The 15,857-nt window shown below is 54.4% G+C and overlaps 1 protein-coding gene across 1 annotated transcript in view; it reads left to right on the top strand.

Moving 5' to 3' along the window:
- Nucleotides 1–15,857, top strand: part of GAS6 (growth arrest specific 6) — a 67,873-nt gene that overhangs the window by 23,962 nt on the left and 28,054 nt on the right. The window contains exons 4-7 of the mRNA XM_004704315.2: nt 3,480–3,602; nt 5,206–5,328; nt 12,252–12,374; nt 15,341–15,462. Coding sequence (XP_004704372.2) covers nt 3,480–3,602; nt 5,206–5,328; nt 12,252–12,374; nt 15,341–15,462 — 491 coding nt within the window. The remainder of the gene's footprint in view (nt 1–3,479; nt 3,603–5,205; nt 5,329–12,251; nt 12,375–15,340; nt 15,463–15,857) is intronic.

The raw sequence follows: 15,857 nt of genomic DNA, 5'->3' as shown, positions 1-15,857 counted from the left end.
GTCTCTTAGTCTCCCATCACGAGTTTTTCTAAAGGGGTCAGTTCTATATTGTGTCAAGGCCTTTTCTCCTTCGAAGCCTCATTGTTCTCGTCAATACAAAAAGGGCAATAGGAATAACCCGGTTCAAACAGCACACATGCATATGAAGCTCCCTGGAAAAGAAAGCCTGTGATGTGGCTGTAAGTGGCATTTAAAAAGAAGTTTTAACGTAGCTGGGGCTTAGGTACCGTCCCACCCAGGGCTGACCCAGTGTCTTGCTCCTGAAAGGACGTGGGTCTTCTGCATGCCCCGGGCACGAGTTAGGCAGTCATTGTGCCCATGATTACCTTGTCTGTAATTTGCCTCCGCTGGGAATTTTTGACAACTCAGTTGGGTCAGTTGTCCACAGACGTGAGTGCTGCTGGGAATATGCACCTAGTTGCCCTCAACCAAGAGAAACCAGTCCAGACGAGCAGGGTTGTACAATTGATGGTCGAGGCAGTTCCGATCCACATCACCACGGGAAGGGGGTGGTGACCACAGACGAACAGACAGTGGATGACCTTGGTGTCAAACGCAGGCCTTCGGGAGCCAGTGTTTTTATGACCTCTTCCTCTTGTAGCTGCAGTGTCAAACAGACCAGGCTCCACCCCCACCCCACCCCGCTGCCCGGGTCCTTGCTGCCACGGGTCCCTTGGCAGTCTCGGGGTCGAAGATGTAATATTTACAGCTTAGAAGGGAAGAAAATACAAAGAGGGAAAATGTAGCAAATGGCTCGGAGACATTTAATCACCTGCAGGAAAAGAGGGATTAGGGGCGTCCGCACAGGGTGCAAAAGACTGCAGGTGTGTGATGGATGAGGATGAGAAGCTACAGGTACCTGGGGACAGTCTGTCAGGTTTGCACTTGCTGCCCCAGCCCAGTGATGGGCCTGAAGCAGAGAGGTCAGTCTAGGGACGTGTCTTTGGTCAGGGGCATCGAAGGAGATCATTCCGCTGGTTGAAAGGTGGCCTGGGCGCTGTTGTCGATTCAGTCACGGGCCTGCGAGGCAGACCCTCTTTATGGTATGGTGCCATCGTTCTTCCCTGGGCACCCCCACCTTCGCCAGGCCCTGGCCAGCCCATGTCCTTCACTGGGGTTTCCCCAGAGCCTTCAAGGAATGTGACAATCGTACCCATCGTGTTTGCTGCAAACACTAACCCTTCCTTAGCCAGATGGAGTCAAAATAGTGTTTTGAAGTTGGTCCACTTCCTGCACGAGAAAAGACCTATAGATCTGCGCCCATAAATATGGCAGCCGGGGAAACCCTACGGCGCAGTTCGACCCTGTCCGACAGGGTGGCTGTGAGTCAGAATTGACTAGACTCTGCCCATCAGCAACATACTTGCCTACTGTGGAAGGGAGCTCAAACTGCTGACCTTTCAGTTAATAGCCAAACACCTGACACTGGGGTTGCTGGGGCCCATGTCAAGAGATGCCCAGTGTTTCCAATTAAACTGGGCACGGTGTTGGCAAGGAGAGGAGAGTGGACCCGCAAAGGCCATCTGCTAGAGGCTCATCCGGGCCTCCACCATGGCCCTTCTGCACGGACAGAGGTCTCAGTGAAAGGACTTTTTAAGTCCTGTTATGTAATAATAGCTTTTTCTCCCAAGCCCTTTCGAACTCTGAACTTCCCCAACTTGAGGATTACATAATTGTTGCGTTCAGGGGACAGTTCCTGTCTGCCTCTGAGGTATTGTTTCTGCTGGATTCGGCTGTGTTGGAGAGAAGCTTCCCTCTCACAGGAACAGCCCTTTGGAAAGCAGCTCTGTTGGGACAATGCCAGTACCCACAGGACCCATACCGAAACGGGTCGAAATGACGCAAGTGATTGGCAGTCTACCGGGTCGCCCTGTGTTGTTTGTCTGAGCTTGCCCCCTCGGGTGGTAGGCATTGAGAGAAATGTTGTTCTCGGTGCGTTGGTGGACCTAAAAAGAGCACACCTGGCCCCGAACACCAGTCCCTCATCTTCTGGTTCGGGTGACTGACAAATCCAACAGCGATTAAGGGTGGCGGTGGGACAACGGGAGAAACCGAATGTATTAGCAGCGCAGAGTTACACCTTCCGAGAAGGTTGAAACGGCAGTGTTTTATCTACACGGGGGCACTTCAAAATGCCCGTGGAAAAATGGAATGAAAAGATCATGGAATTTTCCCCACCAACGTTTCAAGCCTCTCATTTTACCGAGGAGCACACGTGGCCTTCCGTTGCTACCTGATGGGGGCAGCCCTGTGAACCGGCAGCCAAGTCACAGGAGGAAGACGCAGCGGCAGTAGCTTCCGTCACAATGACAGTCCTGTGGCAACCCCATGGGGCTGCTCTCCTATGCGATTTGGTTTGGGGGGGCTCTTTACCGGAATTTTTTTAAAGGAGAAGAAATGGTAGTTATGTGGATGTTTGAAATGGGGCTCCTTTAAAAGAGGTACTAGGGTCTCCCCAGGAGCCCCGGTGGTGCAGTGGTCACTTGTTGGGCTCCTAATGGTGAGGTTAGCAAGTGGAAATCACCAGCCACTCAGAGGAGGCTATAGATGAGACTTCCTGCTCCCGTAAAGAGTTGCAGGTCTTGGAAGCCCACGTGGGTCAGTCAACCCTGTCCCGTAGTGTCACCATGAGTCAATGGACAAGATGGCAGTGAGAGGGTCTACTCTGAAAGCCAAGTCTCCCAGCTCTGCCCAGGGCGCAGACTGCAGATGTGGGAGCTGGCCTGGAACTGGAGCTCCCCACTAGGAGGGAGCAGACCGGCGCAGTTCTGGTAACCTAGCCCTGGCGGCCACACCTGCGAAGAGAATGTTCGGGAAGGTTGCCGGGTTGGTGGGGAGTGTTGAGTGGGCAGACCCGGGCCCAGCTTGGGAAAAGTCAAGCAGTTACCAGAGGGGCGGATGGAATGTTTTGAATTTGTCTGCAAGCTTCTTGGGTCAGCCCGGGGGTCCTGTGGACTCCTCCTTGGGAGGTCCTTTCTGAGCTCACTGTGAGAGCCAGAGGCCTGCTGCTGCTCCTTCACCCCAGCTCCCTCACAACGCCGGCGGCTGGGCTGCAAGCTCTCCATCTGGCTCCAGTCCGGGGTGGCTGCTCCCTCCAGAGCTTATCTGAATGTTCCTGGAACTGGCCCCTGAGACCTGGCCAAGCTGTTTCTGCGCACCCCCTCCTGTCCAAGAGGTGGGAACTCTGCCCTCACTCTGAGGCAGGCACCATGCAGAAGGGGGTGCCCTGGGTGCACTTGCCCCACCTCGGCATTTCCCACCCATAGCTTCTCTGGGTGCACTTGCCCCGCCTCGGCATTTCCCACCCACAGTTATTTCCAAGGGTTGGCTGTCTCTTCTGGGTGGCCCGGCTTTGGGGCCATGATCCTACTTACTCCCCCTATCCCTGCACCAGTCAAAACTAGGTTGGGAATGCTATTGGGAGTAGCCTGTCTGCTGATTGGCTCCTGGCTCACATCTTGTTTGTTTGTTTGTCCCAGACTTGCCTGACCAGTGTACTCCGAACCCCTGCGATATGGAGGGCACCCAAGTCTGCCAAGACCTGATGGGCAACTTCTACTGCCTGTGCAAAGCCGGCTGGCGGGGCCGGCTCTGTGACCAAGGTAGAACCACCTCCCTCCTTGCTGGTGAATGTGCTGGCCCTGCCCAGCCTGCTTCTCCATCACGGGGTGGGACCAATCAGGGAGAGAGTCACAGAGAGACAGACACCAGGGCTTAAACACCTCCTAGGGCCTCTCCCTGCAGGGCTGGTCAAGCACACCCAGCAGGCATACAGAGGGACCGGTCTCTCTCCTCCCTCATCTGATGCTATGCCACCACACTTGGGCACTGCCATGTTCTGGCTGAGATGGGGAGAGGTAGGACTTAGCCCCAAGGCTCTCCCTGGGATCAGGGGCCTTACCATTATGTCAGGAGGACATCTGCAGGCCCACTGGCCCTCCCCGACATGGTTAGCCCCCCAGTGTTCCCCAGTACAGTTAGCATTTAGCCTATGCTGGGAGTTGTCTAGCTCAGCCCTCCTGGGACAGGGGACTCCTGCAGTGTGAGAAGCCACAGTGAATTTGGCAGCCCCGAAGGGCTTGCTTGAAGCAGAGTCAGCCTCTTGAGAGGATCAGGGAGGCACTAGCTGGTCCCTCTCTAGAAACAGGGATGGAAACTAGGTCCCTGTTAAGCCCTCAGCTACTAATGGTGAGGTTGGCCATTCAAACCCACCCAGAGGTGTCTTGGGAAGAAAGGCCAGGTGATCTGTTTCTAAAAGGCTGTGACCTTGAAGGCTCTTGGATCACTTCCTGAAGCACCAGGGGTCCCCAAGAGGGAGACCCAATGTAGCAGCAATGAGCCAGCCAGCTGGCCAATAGACTGGCAGGCAGGTAGCCACAGTGTGAAGGGATGGGATCACCACCGTGGAGTACAGCACTCCAGGCTCTACCAAGCAGCCTGGTTCGAGGGGAGTCTGCCACCCCTGGTGGCCTCAGCCCCCACTGCTCAAAAGGAGGGACCAGAGGAAGTCCATCTCTCTCATCCTTGGTATCTGTAACTGTGATACCAATAAATGAACATTCAAGAAAAACATCCCTGAGCCTGGTTACAACCCTGAACCATGATCCCTTGGCTTTGGTGGAGATTTGGTCAACAGGCTGGACACCTCACCATTCATGGGCTGTCCCCCCACCCCCACCTCCTGGCCTCCTGCCCAAAAAGGAGGCTCTTGCTACCTGCACCAGGATTGTTCTACCTCAGGAAACCCTCTGCGGGTGGGCACTTCTGGGAAGGTACGCTCAGCCCACATTGTCCACACAGTGGCCTGGGGAGTGTCAGCTCAGCGTGGCCACGGGCCTATCTTTGCATGGTGGCACACAGAGCCAGTCCGGCTGCTCTCTGTCTCCGTGCCCCTCCTGGACTCACTGCGTGCCCTCTAAGCTGAGCCCAGAGGCCAAGCCTGACCCGGTGTTCCTCCTGAGAGCCTGAGCAGCAGTTCAGTTGGGTGCCCCAGGGGTGGCCTCATGCCCTCTGCCCTCCGCTCCTCCACACTGCACTGCCTCGCAGTTACCAGCCTGGCCCTAACTAATGCCCTTGAGGTGGTCTCCTGGAGAAAGCCTCAGGAATGCGCAAGGATGCCCCAAAGTGCTGAGGCGTGGATGTGGCGGAGAGAAGCCCAGTAGGAGGGGAACCTCTCAACTTTGCCCTCTCTTTCCCGGCACCCAGACGTCAACGAATGCAGCCAGCAGAATGGGGGCTGCAATCAAATTTGCTACAACCAGCTGGGCAGCTTCCACTGCGCCTGTTACAGCGGCTACTTGCTCTCCTCGGACAGCAGGACCTGTGAAGGTAAGGGCCCGGTGGAGGGCCCGCCCAGACGGGAGGCTGCCTCCCTCCTAGCCAGTTTCAGAAACCGAAGCTTTGGCTCCCCAGGGCAGAGGCAGGAGGCAGGGTTTTGTTCCCACATCCCTGCCTCCAAGGCTGCTCGCAGGGCAGGGTGCTCTTGAGAAAGCCTCTGAAAATGACCGTCCTTTTTCCTTTCAAAACCTTTTGCAGCTGCGCGGCTTCTCCCACCCACCAACGTTGGGGGTCCTCGTTGCTCTCTCTGCAAGAGGCTGTTGGCAGCCGGGCTCGGGTGGTTCTGGAAGGTGGAAGCGAGGGAGAGGCGGCACATGCCCGGGCATGCTGTTACTCTCAGTGAGCTGAGCCTGTAGCCCGAGTGATTCACCGGGGATCGTGGGCCAGGCCCTAAGGAGAGAAGGAGCAGGCTGGGGCTTCCTTACAGCTGAGCCTGGAGCTGCTTGTGTGCCAGACTCCCAGCCCAGGAGGACCCGGGTCCTCTCTAGTGAGGGGAGGTCACGCGGGAGCCTGAGGGTAGCAGGGCCAAGTTGCTCTCTTCGCCAGGTTATGGACAAGCCTGGAGTGGTTTGGGGGCAGTTGTGCATGCTTGGGGCATTACACGAGGGGTCATATGCAGGGAGTATGGGGACCGGGGACCCAGTACCAGGCCACTGTTGCCAGAATCCCAGCAGCCTCCCATATACCACCTTGTCCACCCCAACGAAGCTCTCCTCCCCAAAGCTCCTTCCCCATCCCGGGCCCCTTTCTCTAACCAGCTTGGGAGATGGAAAGGGCTGCTCACCGAAGCAGAAAGCAGGCCCGCCTTTCCGACTTTGTTCTCACTTCAAGGAGGTTCCTCAAAGCCTGAGCCACCGGAGCAAGGCCCCATCGCGAGAACACCCCAGAAAGTCCCTGCACACTAGACACCCTGGATCTCTCGTCCTCCAGGGACGCCTGCGGAGAGCCTCGCCAGGGTCCAAAGCTGCCCCACACCATGTCTGCAGGGTCCAGGACGGCTTTCTGCCTCCCCGTCTCGGCTTTCTGCCTCCCCGTCTCATCTTCTGACCCAGCAGGGCCAAGGACATCCTTGTGGAGGCGTCCCTGCAGCCGTAGGAGCTGCCTGTCGTATTGCTGTGGGCTGCCTTACCCAGGACAGCGGCGCTGCCTCTGCAGTGAACTCGTGAAGCTGAGGGGCCCAGGGAGCGTCATAGAACCAGGAGGGTCTATCTGAGCGTCCCTGGCATCAACGAAGTGGTTTTCAGTAACACAGGACGGAGCACTCAGCCTCTCAGGGATGATGCGCCCCGTTTTGTCTGGAAGAGGAGAGTAATCATCTTGTGGTCCATTTCTGCAGTTAGCATTCCTGAGGACCCAGATTCATTTCACTGGCCAAATTGAATGATTCCCTTCTTAGGGTGGAAGCAAAACCTGTCTCCTTTCGCCACCAGCCTTCCACAGACCTAACTGTACACCCCACCCCCGCCTTAACAGCAGTGGACCCACACAGAGCTGCGGCGTTAGGCCCTGTTTAGGTCCCAGCTCCATCGATGGCTATTCGAGTTGGAGCAAGTAGCAAGTGACTTCACATCCCTGCAGTTGAAGGCCCTTATCTTTCAAAAGCCGGCGGCCAATGGTGTCAGTAACTGCGTGCGGCTGCTGCAGAGACACCCCAAGGGAGTGGGCTTTGACAGACAGAAATGTCTTCTCTCCGAGGTCAAGAGGCTCCAGGTCTGAATCCAAAGGTCTGGCTCTCTTGGAGAGCTTTTCTCTGGGTCAGCTCAGAGGTCAGGGCCTTGTCTCCTTCCAGCATCTATGGGGTCAGCATCCCTTGGGGATGGACAGGCATCTTAGCCTCTTCCCTTGGATCTAGGCTCTCCGTGCAGGGACTCAGTCCTGTTTCTTGGTGGTGATCCAAGTAAGGAGGTGGATCACTGACGCCTGACTGTAAGGCGGCTCACATCAGATTGGACCATGGGGGATGACTACTTCATTATATCACGTCCAAACCGTGAGATTCGTGGTCCAGCCAAGCTGATGTTTTGGAGGGAGTTGGGAGGAAGGTGCGGGTAGGTACACATACCTACTGTGCATGGGGTGTTTATGAGCCAGGGTCCCACTGGGTAGCAGCTAACAGGGACATTTCTTTTCAACTTGGGAACCCCAGACCATAGTTTGGAATGAACAATGATCAGGAGTCTTTGGCACGGTGACCAGGAAGCAGATGGAACCTTCCCTCGTGCCTCCTCTCAGCTTCCAAAGGCCTCTCTCTGGTCAGTACAAGAAAAGGTGGCGAGGAGCCCTGGGCTGGTGCCCTTTTACTCAGCCACGCCGAGGGCCTTCACAATGTCTGACGGTTTTCTTGGCTGCCAGAACAGGAAGGGACTGGGCTGGCCACGTTGGTGACAGGAGGCGCTCGGCTCTGTGGCTGAGACGTGTGGGCTGGCCAGCTTGGCTCGCCTGGCTCGCCAAGGAAGCTGACCTACTGTGGACACCAGAGCGTGGGCTCGGCAGGTGGAGTCCCTTCCTCCGTGAGGGCAGCTGGGAGTGCTTTTGCAGCCATGCAGAGAAGGCTGTTGGCAGGCTGGGTTTTCCATGCCAGGTGCCAACCCTGCTTAGCTGTGAATTCCTACTGAGGGGAGCTGGGAAAGTTTCTTTCATGCGCTGTGTCCAGGTTCCTGGGTCCCTCTCGTTTACTCGGATTGTTTGCGGGCTCTACTTACAAATTGCTAACTTCCACAGTGGGCGAAGTGGGAGGAGAGTGGGCTAGAAGGCAGGGAGAGTGGTGGAGGTGGAGGCAAGGGGAGGTGGGTAGTGCGTGCTGACCAAGAGGTGGACATTGAGATGGGGGCAGAGCAGGAGGTAGGGAGAGATTGGGGGCAGTGCCTCAGAGGAGCCGGTAAGGTGCCCAGGCCTCCTGCGGGGATACCCAAGCTGTAGAAGAAAGCAGCAGTGATGATGACTCACGGGGGAAACGGGGAGCCTTTGATAAATCAGGGTGGGGACTTGTGAGTTCAGGTTCCCGCCCCATTGTTTCCCTGGTGGAAGGAATGACCCAGCCCTTGGTCTGCTCAGGATGCAGCAAGGATAGGCATACATTTGGCTCAGGACCCTGCCAGCTGAGAATTTTCCACAACTCTTCGGTCCTGCTTGGAGCTGCTCTAAAGCCATCCCCCACTGCCACGCGGTGTCGGGTTTCCGAGGCTGTCCATTTTGATCCTGAGAGCAGACATCCTCGCCTTTCTCTCAAGGAGCAGCTGGTGGGTTTGATACGCTGACCTTGCAGTTCCTTTTGCTCAGAGGCAGTGGTTCTCCACATGTGTCCTACTTTGACTATACCACTGACCCATGAGAAGATCAGTTTCCAGCTCTCCAGATCAGAGACTCTGGACGTAAGGGCAATCTGTGCTTTAGCAAGCCTTCCAGGGAATTCTGGTGCATGCCCACATTGGAGAACCTCTGGTCTACGGCAGAACTCCCAGGTATACAGACAGCGGGAGCTAACAAAGATCAGTGGTTTGAGTCTGTCCAAACACACCACAGAAGGAAGGCCTGGCTTCCAAAACACCTACTTCTGAGAAGCCACCCAGTGGAACACAGCTGTCCCCTGACACGCCTGGGTCCCCTGAGTCCGTGTGGAGTCCATAGCTGGTACCTGTGCCAGGCCTCACCCAGGGGCTGCCTGGTGGGGACTGGTAGCAGCCTGGACTGCCACCAAAAGAAAGCCCAGCCACGGGGGCTCTGCCTGTCCAGACCAGTCCTTTTACAGCAGTTCTTGGCTATTAGCTCAGGAATGCCAAGAAGCTAGGTTATCTGTCCCCATCAAGGCAGTAAGGATGGGTGAAGGTTTCAGAGTTGTCCCTGGATGCTTCCTGTCATTGTTGTGTAGCAGGGTCTTATCAGGTGACATCGGAGCAGGGCTGCTCTCTAAGGGAGAGGGATTTTTGAGCTTCTGTGAAGGTTACAGTAAATTAGGACTCCTTTGGGCAGGGAAGACCCTGTGATAAGGAGTTGGCTAGGTGTGGAGGGGGTGTGTGTGTGTGGGAATGCTACAGGGTCCAAACCCATCTCACTCCCACAGGGAGGGCTGGCTGTGAAGTAGCTGTTTACTTCAGATTAGAATCAGATCCTGGTTTCCAGCATGGCCTCACCCACTCTCATTACTCAGGAGGGCCGGGACTCCGGAGACTAGATTCAGGGAGTCTGAGGATGGTGCCGAGGTCGAGGCTATACGAGCATGCTTAGGAGAGGCAAGGGGTGGGCTGGCCCCCGGCATGGAACAGGAGAGCAAATTCTTTCCATCACGAGGCAGCTCCTGTCTGTCTGGACATGAACCCAGCCTGAGATCTGGTCCTGATCTAGCCCGTACCTGCCAAACCCAAACCTCTGCTGAGATGGGCACCCACTCCCGCTGCCGTACAGGTTACGGCGATGCCTGCTGTGTGTGTCTGAGTAGAACGGTTCTCTGTAGAGGTCGGTAGCTGAGTTTTCAGAAGAAAGCCAGGCTTTGCCAGGGGCGCCCTTGGAGGGGCTGAGCTGGCAACCTTTCAGTTAGCAGCGCAGTGCTTAACCCTTTGTGCCACAAGGGGGACACGGCTTATTATTTGTTACCACTCCTTCAAGGTATTCACGGATTGTCCCCTCTGGGAACTGGAATAATTTCAGAAGGATCCAGAGTCCCATCTGTACTTCACGGGCCAATCCTGTGAAGTACAAACTCGGCCATAGTTCGTACCTGTACTCTGGGGGAACTAGATGCCTTTCCTGTTGGCTGGTTCCCATGAGGAGTGAGCGACAGCTTTGTCTTCCCATGGCAAAGCCTGTGGTCTTGGGTAAGCTGCCCGGCAATGAACTTCTACGTAGTTGGAAATTTTTTTTCATAGTTGGAAATTTTTGAGACAAAGGATTTTTGTTGTTGTTGCCACCTGAGGAATGGTATGCCACTTAAAGTAATAATTGCACTTTCTTAAATCTCCTTCTGTGGCTGCAGGGAGATGCTGGTGTCGTGGTTCTAATGACAGGGTTTTCCGTTCTGTTTGTTATTTCACACACACACACACACACACACACACACACACACACACAGTGACATGGAGACCTGAGGCTAAAACACTGATGGTGAGCAGTTGGTGTTTGAGTTTCGATAAGCCTGATTAGAAGGATAGCAACTGAGAGCCCCAGTGCCTGCCCTCTGTGAACCCCATGTCAGGGAAGGACCCAGTGAGTGCCTGGGACCCTCTCTCCAGCCGAGGCAGAGAGTGCTGGTATGATACATGGACCAGTTTCCAATGTTAATGCTCAAATCTTAGAATGCAGGATATTCCTAATGATAAAAACAAGTTGTTTTATCAATACATGGGTCCTGATAGAGAGGGAAGGATATAGAACAAAACTGCAAATTCCCAAAACACAAGCAAGCAAAATCCCTGCAAATGCCCAAAGGATCCGGACTTAACAGCCCCAGGGAGGCTGGAGGAGCTCCCAAGACTATTCCTTTGGGGTGCTCTTCGACCTTTGAGGCAAAACTATCTTCTGATTTCATTTTTAAACAAACAAGCCAATGAAACATCAGCTTCGCTCCAAAAGAAGAATGCTGTCCTTCAGCCGTATTCTAGGTGAGAAAAGAGACCATCAGTTCAGACACAGGGAATTCATAGAGACGCATTAATTCAGTCAAAGACCAGGCAGAGGCAGACCATCCGGATGAGAGAGACCATCAGCAGGAGGCCATAGTGATTGGTGTCCAAAGAGTCACAGAAACATGGCCACGTAAGAAGGTGGTGGACAAAGGAAACGTCCACACAGTCGTGGTGCCTGCCAATCAAGTCGGCACCGTTGCAGACTAGAAAAGTTGGTTCAGAAACCTCCACGAAGGCTGCCTGGTTCTGGCTCCTGCCTGGGTGACCCTAGTGCCCCAAATTCCATCCAGAGCACGCCCTGCTGGTCGCCAAGAGCGAGGCTGCCGCTCCCAGGGCTGGACAGTGTAGTGGTAGTAACCCACTTCCAAACACATTCTGGCTGGAGGCAGAGCTGCTCACATGGCAGGTCAGTGGGTCGGAATAGATTCAGTGGAGGCTGACTCTGTGGCGGTTCCAATATGGACGTAGGGCTTCCACTGTACACTAGCCTTCCGGAAGCCTAGTGTTCAGACTTTGAGTCCTAATGCCGTATTCGGCTTTTCAGTGGAAAGAACTCTCTAACTCTCTATTGGACTGCACCTCCCAGAGAAGTTTAGGGGTAGGGAGTCTAAATTAACGTGGGGGAAGTTACTAGAGCAGGAATGGCAGATGCAACCAACATCACTGAGAGGTGTGTGTCAACTGTTGGATGGGTGCAGGTTTTGATGTGTATCTTTTCACCAAGCAGTAAAGTCAAATGCAACAATGTTGTTGTTTGAGGTCAGTAAGTGCTTAACTTTCCCCGGTGGCGATTTGGATGGAAAAGGCGGCTGCGGGGTTTATTTTCACGGTTTTTGTACTAAAATTATTAGTTGAATCCAATAACTATACTCATGTTCTTAGCCAGCCAATGTGGTAGCGCCTGTGCCACTGGGTTTGTTGGTGGGATAGTGAGCTTCTCAACTTGGGAAGGTTAGAAATGGGCCCTCAGCCCCACCCTGCTGCTTCACCTGGGCCCCTGGGCCTAGAGCTGAAGTCAAAGATGGAATCCTTGTTTGTGTCAGCAGGTGGGGGCAAGGGGAGTCAAGGGAGGAATGGGGGTGGTATTTGGGAGTTTGTGGAGCCCAGGTGTCGGGGCAGGCAGATCGCTGCCAGGCACAGCGGACTGATGGATTTCACAGAACCTGCCCTTATCTAGTGTGGCCTTGACTTTAATCCCTACCAGTCATGGGCCACGGCAGCTCTCCGGTTGCTTCAGAGGTAACCAGGAGCCTCGCCTTTCCACCTGTCGATCTGCAGCCTGGGTTCTGTTTGCAGACATCGATGAGTGCGCAGATGTGCATGCCTGCGGGGAGGCACGCTGCAAGAACTTGCCAGGCTCCTACTCCTGCCTCTGCGAGGAAGGCTACAAGTACGACCCGGAGAAGAAGGCCTGCCTAGGTACGTGCCCTCTGTTGACCCCCCTCCCCCTGGGAAGGAATTCTCTTTGTCCTTTCCGAATCTTCCCTGTGCTTCGGAGCGCTCGCTGTGGCCACTTCATAGGTGAGCACTGAACATTAGCAACCACTGGGCACAAAGTCCAGAGATGAGCTCGTAAGTAGAAAACCAGTTAGGAAAAGGGTAGGGACCACAAAACCCAACCACAACCCAACTGCTGTCGAGTTGACTCTGATGTGGAGTGACCCTGGAGGACCGGGCACAACTGCTCCTTGGGGTTTCCGAGGCTGACCCTCTTTGTGACGCACACACGCAGCCCCATCGTTCCCGAGGAGCAGCGAGCGGCTGGTGGGCTCCATCTGCTGATCCTTGGATTAGCAATCCAAAGCATCCATCCACCCCCTCGCAAAGTGGCCCCAGAACATCCCACAAGGAACCCCGTCTCAGCTTCTCTTAACCCCAGAGCCCCCAACCTCACAGATGTACTTCATGAGGAACTTCAGCACCCTTCTCCCACCTGCCATAAACATGGAAAACCAACTGCCATGAGTTTATTCTGACTCACGGGACCCTGTAGGACAGAGGAGAACTGCCCCTGTGGGTTCCCAGGCTATAAAACGTTGCAGAAGATAACAGCCTCGTCTTTCGCCTCCGGAGCAGCTCATGGAGTTGAGCTGCTGACCTTGCGGTTAGCAGCCTAACTCCTAACTCACCAACCCACCAGGGCACCTTCCCACCTGCCATGGGCACAGGGGAGAGAGTCGACAAGGAAGTCTACTGCAGAACACTAGAGAGGCAAATCAGGCCTCTAACCCACGCTCCTCACTGCCCAGAACCAGCCATGTGCCAGAGGAGATGTAGAGAAGCAAGAGTCTTTCTTGCCATTTGTCATAGTTTTCTAGGATTAGACAGCAGGCTGCTAATCACAAGGTCAGCTGTACAGACCTGCCAGCCACTCCATGGGAAAATAGGAGGCTGTCTGCACCCATGAAGATGTACAGTCTTGCCATTCCTTCGTAGGGTCACTATGAGGAGGCAGGAGGGCATCAATGGTGATGGGTTGGGTTTGGCTGTAATAGACATGCCACCAGTTGGTGGCTTAAAGGACAGAAATGCCTTGTCTCGCAGCCCAGGGGGCTGGAAGTCTGAATGCAGGCCGTGGCTCTAATAGCTGAGAATCCTCGGAGCTGCTGAGCCTGGGCCTACACTGCTCTCCATAGAACTCAGAACGGATTTCAGAAATCAACCACCTGGAAAAGACCTATTAGCCCCACACCAGAAACCCTCTTCCCCAAGTGGGTGATAGCCACAGTTCCCGGAGCTGGGCTCCCAACACCTATGGGAGAGGACACAAGTCAGCCTGGTGACTGTTCTTCCTCTCTGCTGGCCATGGGAGGACTGTGCCCCGTTCTTGATGGTGTGGAGCTCCAGGACAGCCCCTCCTTTATGGTGGGCAGCATTGAGGAGGGGCCCATAGACAGAATGAGAAGGCAGGATGGTCGAACCCCATCTGGAGGAGCAGGGGGACTGAAGGAATGAAGTCCCCGTCTGTGCTGCTGCATTCCCTACCTTCCCTCCATCTCTGACCACTACCCGCCCCTCGGACTCTTTAAGTGCCCAGGGATAAAAACAAAATATGAAAAAACTCACCACCATCCAGCCAGTTCCGGCTCATAGTAACCCCTACAAACAATTTCAGAGGCTGTCAGTCTTGAGGAGAGCAGACAACTTCGTCTTCTGCTCAGGGAGCTGCTGGTGGGTTTGAACTGCTGACTTCGTGGTTTACAACCCAATGATTTTACAGTCCAATGCTTACCTGGCAGCAGCAGCACCACCACCAGGGCTCCCCATCCCAGGAATGGCTGCTTGAATTTGCATCTGTATCCTCTAGTCCAAAGGAGCTGTGTTGTTAGTCTGGGTAAACTAGGGAAACAAATCCATAAAAACTCATATATATAGATGAGAGTTTTATATAAAGGGTAAGTGTACATTAAGAAAACATCCCAACCCAGGGCTGCCCAAGCCCATATGTCCGACACCAATCTAAAAAGCCCTCCTCCATCTCACAAAACACACGTAATGATGCTGACTGCCGGTGGAAAGCAGAATCAGTAAGCATGTAAGCATCTCAGTGCTGTCAGGGGTCCAGGGCTGCATCAGGCTAGGTCCATGTGGCTTCTCCTCAGGGATGTCTTATAGGAAGTGAGCTTTGCCAGCTGAAGCAGGGAACTGGCTAAGGCAGCTGCACCCTGGTCCAACCATCAGAGAGCAAGAGACCGGAGAACTAGAAAGGTGAGGCTCACTGAGCCATTTATCTCTCCGCCCTTCAGTTAATCCCACCTGTGTTTATCGGCCAGGTTGGCACAATAAACCTTAACTCTCTCAGGAGCCCTGGTGGTGTAGGGGTTTTGTATTGGGCTGTGATCCACAAGGTCTGCAGTTTGAAACCATCAGCTACTCCGCAGGGGTAAGACAGGGCTTTTGACTCCCATAAAGAGTTACCGTTTCGGAAACTCATAGGGCAGCTCTGCCAGGTCCCATAAGGTCGCTATGAGCTGGAATTGACTCCGTGGCAGGGAGTATCTTCTCGTCCATGCGCTTTATACACGTGACTCTCAGACGAGCCTGTCAGGTAGACTTAGCATATAATACAACTTACCCTGAGGCAATTGCTCTCCTTGGCTCCCTTCAAGGGAAAGGGGAGAAGAGAGTCTAAGAGGGACCAGCCCTGGCCGTCCAGCCTGGCTGCAGATCTGGAAGAAGGTACATGGAGATGAATACTGTTATTAGAAGGGCCATAGGCTAGAGAGACTCATGCTTGCTACATGACACACTTTACGCCGTTTCCATGGTTACACGGAGCACATCACCTGCAGTGTGGTGAGTAAAACCTCCAGGAAGCACTCCGTCAGAGGTGTTTTCCTTTGTCACGAATGCCAGCACATCTCACACACCCATGTCTCCTGCAGATGTGGACGAATGTGCGGCAAAGCCCTGTGAGCAGACCTGCGTTAATTCCCCGGGGAGCTACACCTGCCACTGTGACGGGCGCGGGGGCCTCAGACTGTCGCAGAACATGAACACCTGTGAGGTAGTGTGCTCCCCCCACCCCACCCCTCCTGTGGGAGGAGGCCCTCAGCTCCAGCTCCCAATGCCAGGGGACGGGGAGGAATGGGCGCTTTTAGAACAATCCAGTCCAACTGGCTGGGTCTCAGGGAATCCAACCCCTCCTTGGGTCACGGCTTCCAGGTTCCGTTTGTGATTCTTTTGACAATTGTTGGAGTGGGTTTTTCAGGAGAAATGCTTTTTTTGGATACTTAGCTTTTGCTCTGAAGGCACTTCGTATTCTTTGGGGCCGCACGGAGAGGTTTGGGATAGGAAGTGTGTCTGCTCTCTAAAAGATGTTTGACTCTATTTATAAATCTCTATGGCAACTCCCCACTCACCAACTGACCAGCATGGTTGTGGACCCAAAGTGTGACACAC

Source organism: Echinops telfairi, unplaced genomic scaffold (assembly GCF_000313985.2).
Source record: "Echinops telfairi isolate 266 unplaced genomic scaffold, ASM31398v2 ScPeMD7_7467;HRSCAF=8505_1, whole genome shotgun sequence".
Taxonomy (NCBI): domain Eukaryota; kingdom Metazoa; phylum Chordata; class Mammalia; order Afrosoricida; family Tenrecidae; genus Echinops; species Echinops telfairi.
The sequence above is the reverse complement of the archived record's forward strand: the minus strand, read 5'-3'. Positions and strand labels throughout refer to the sequence as shown.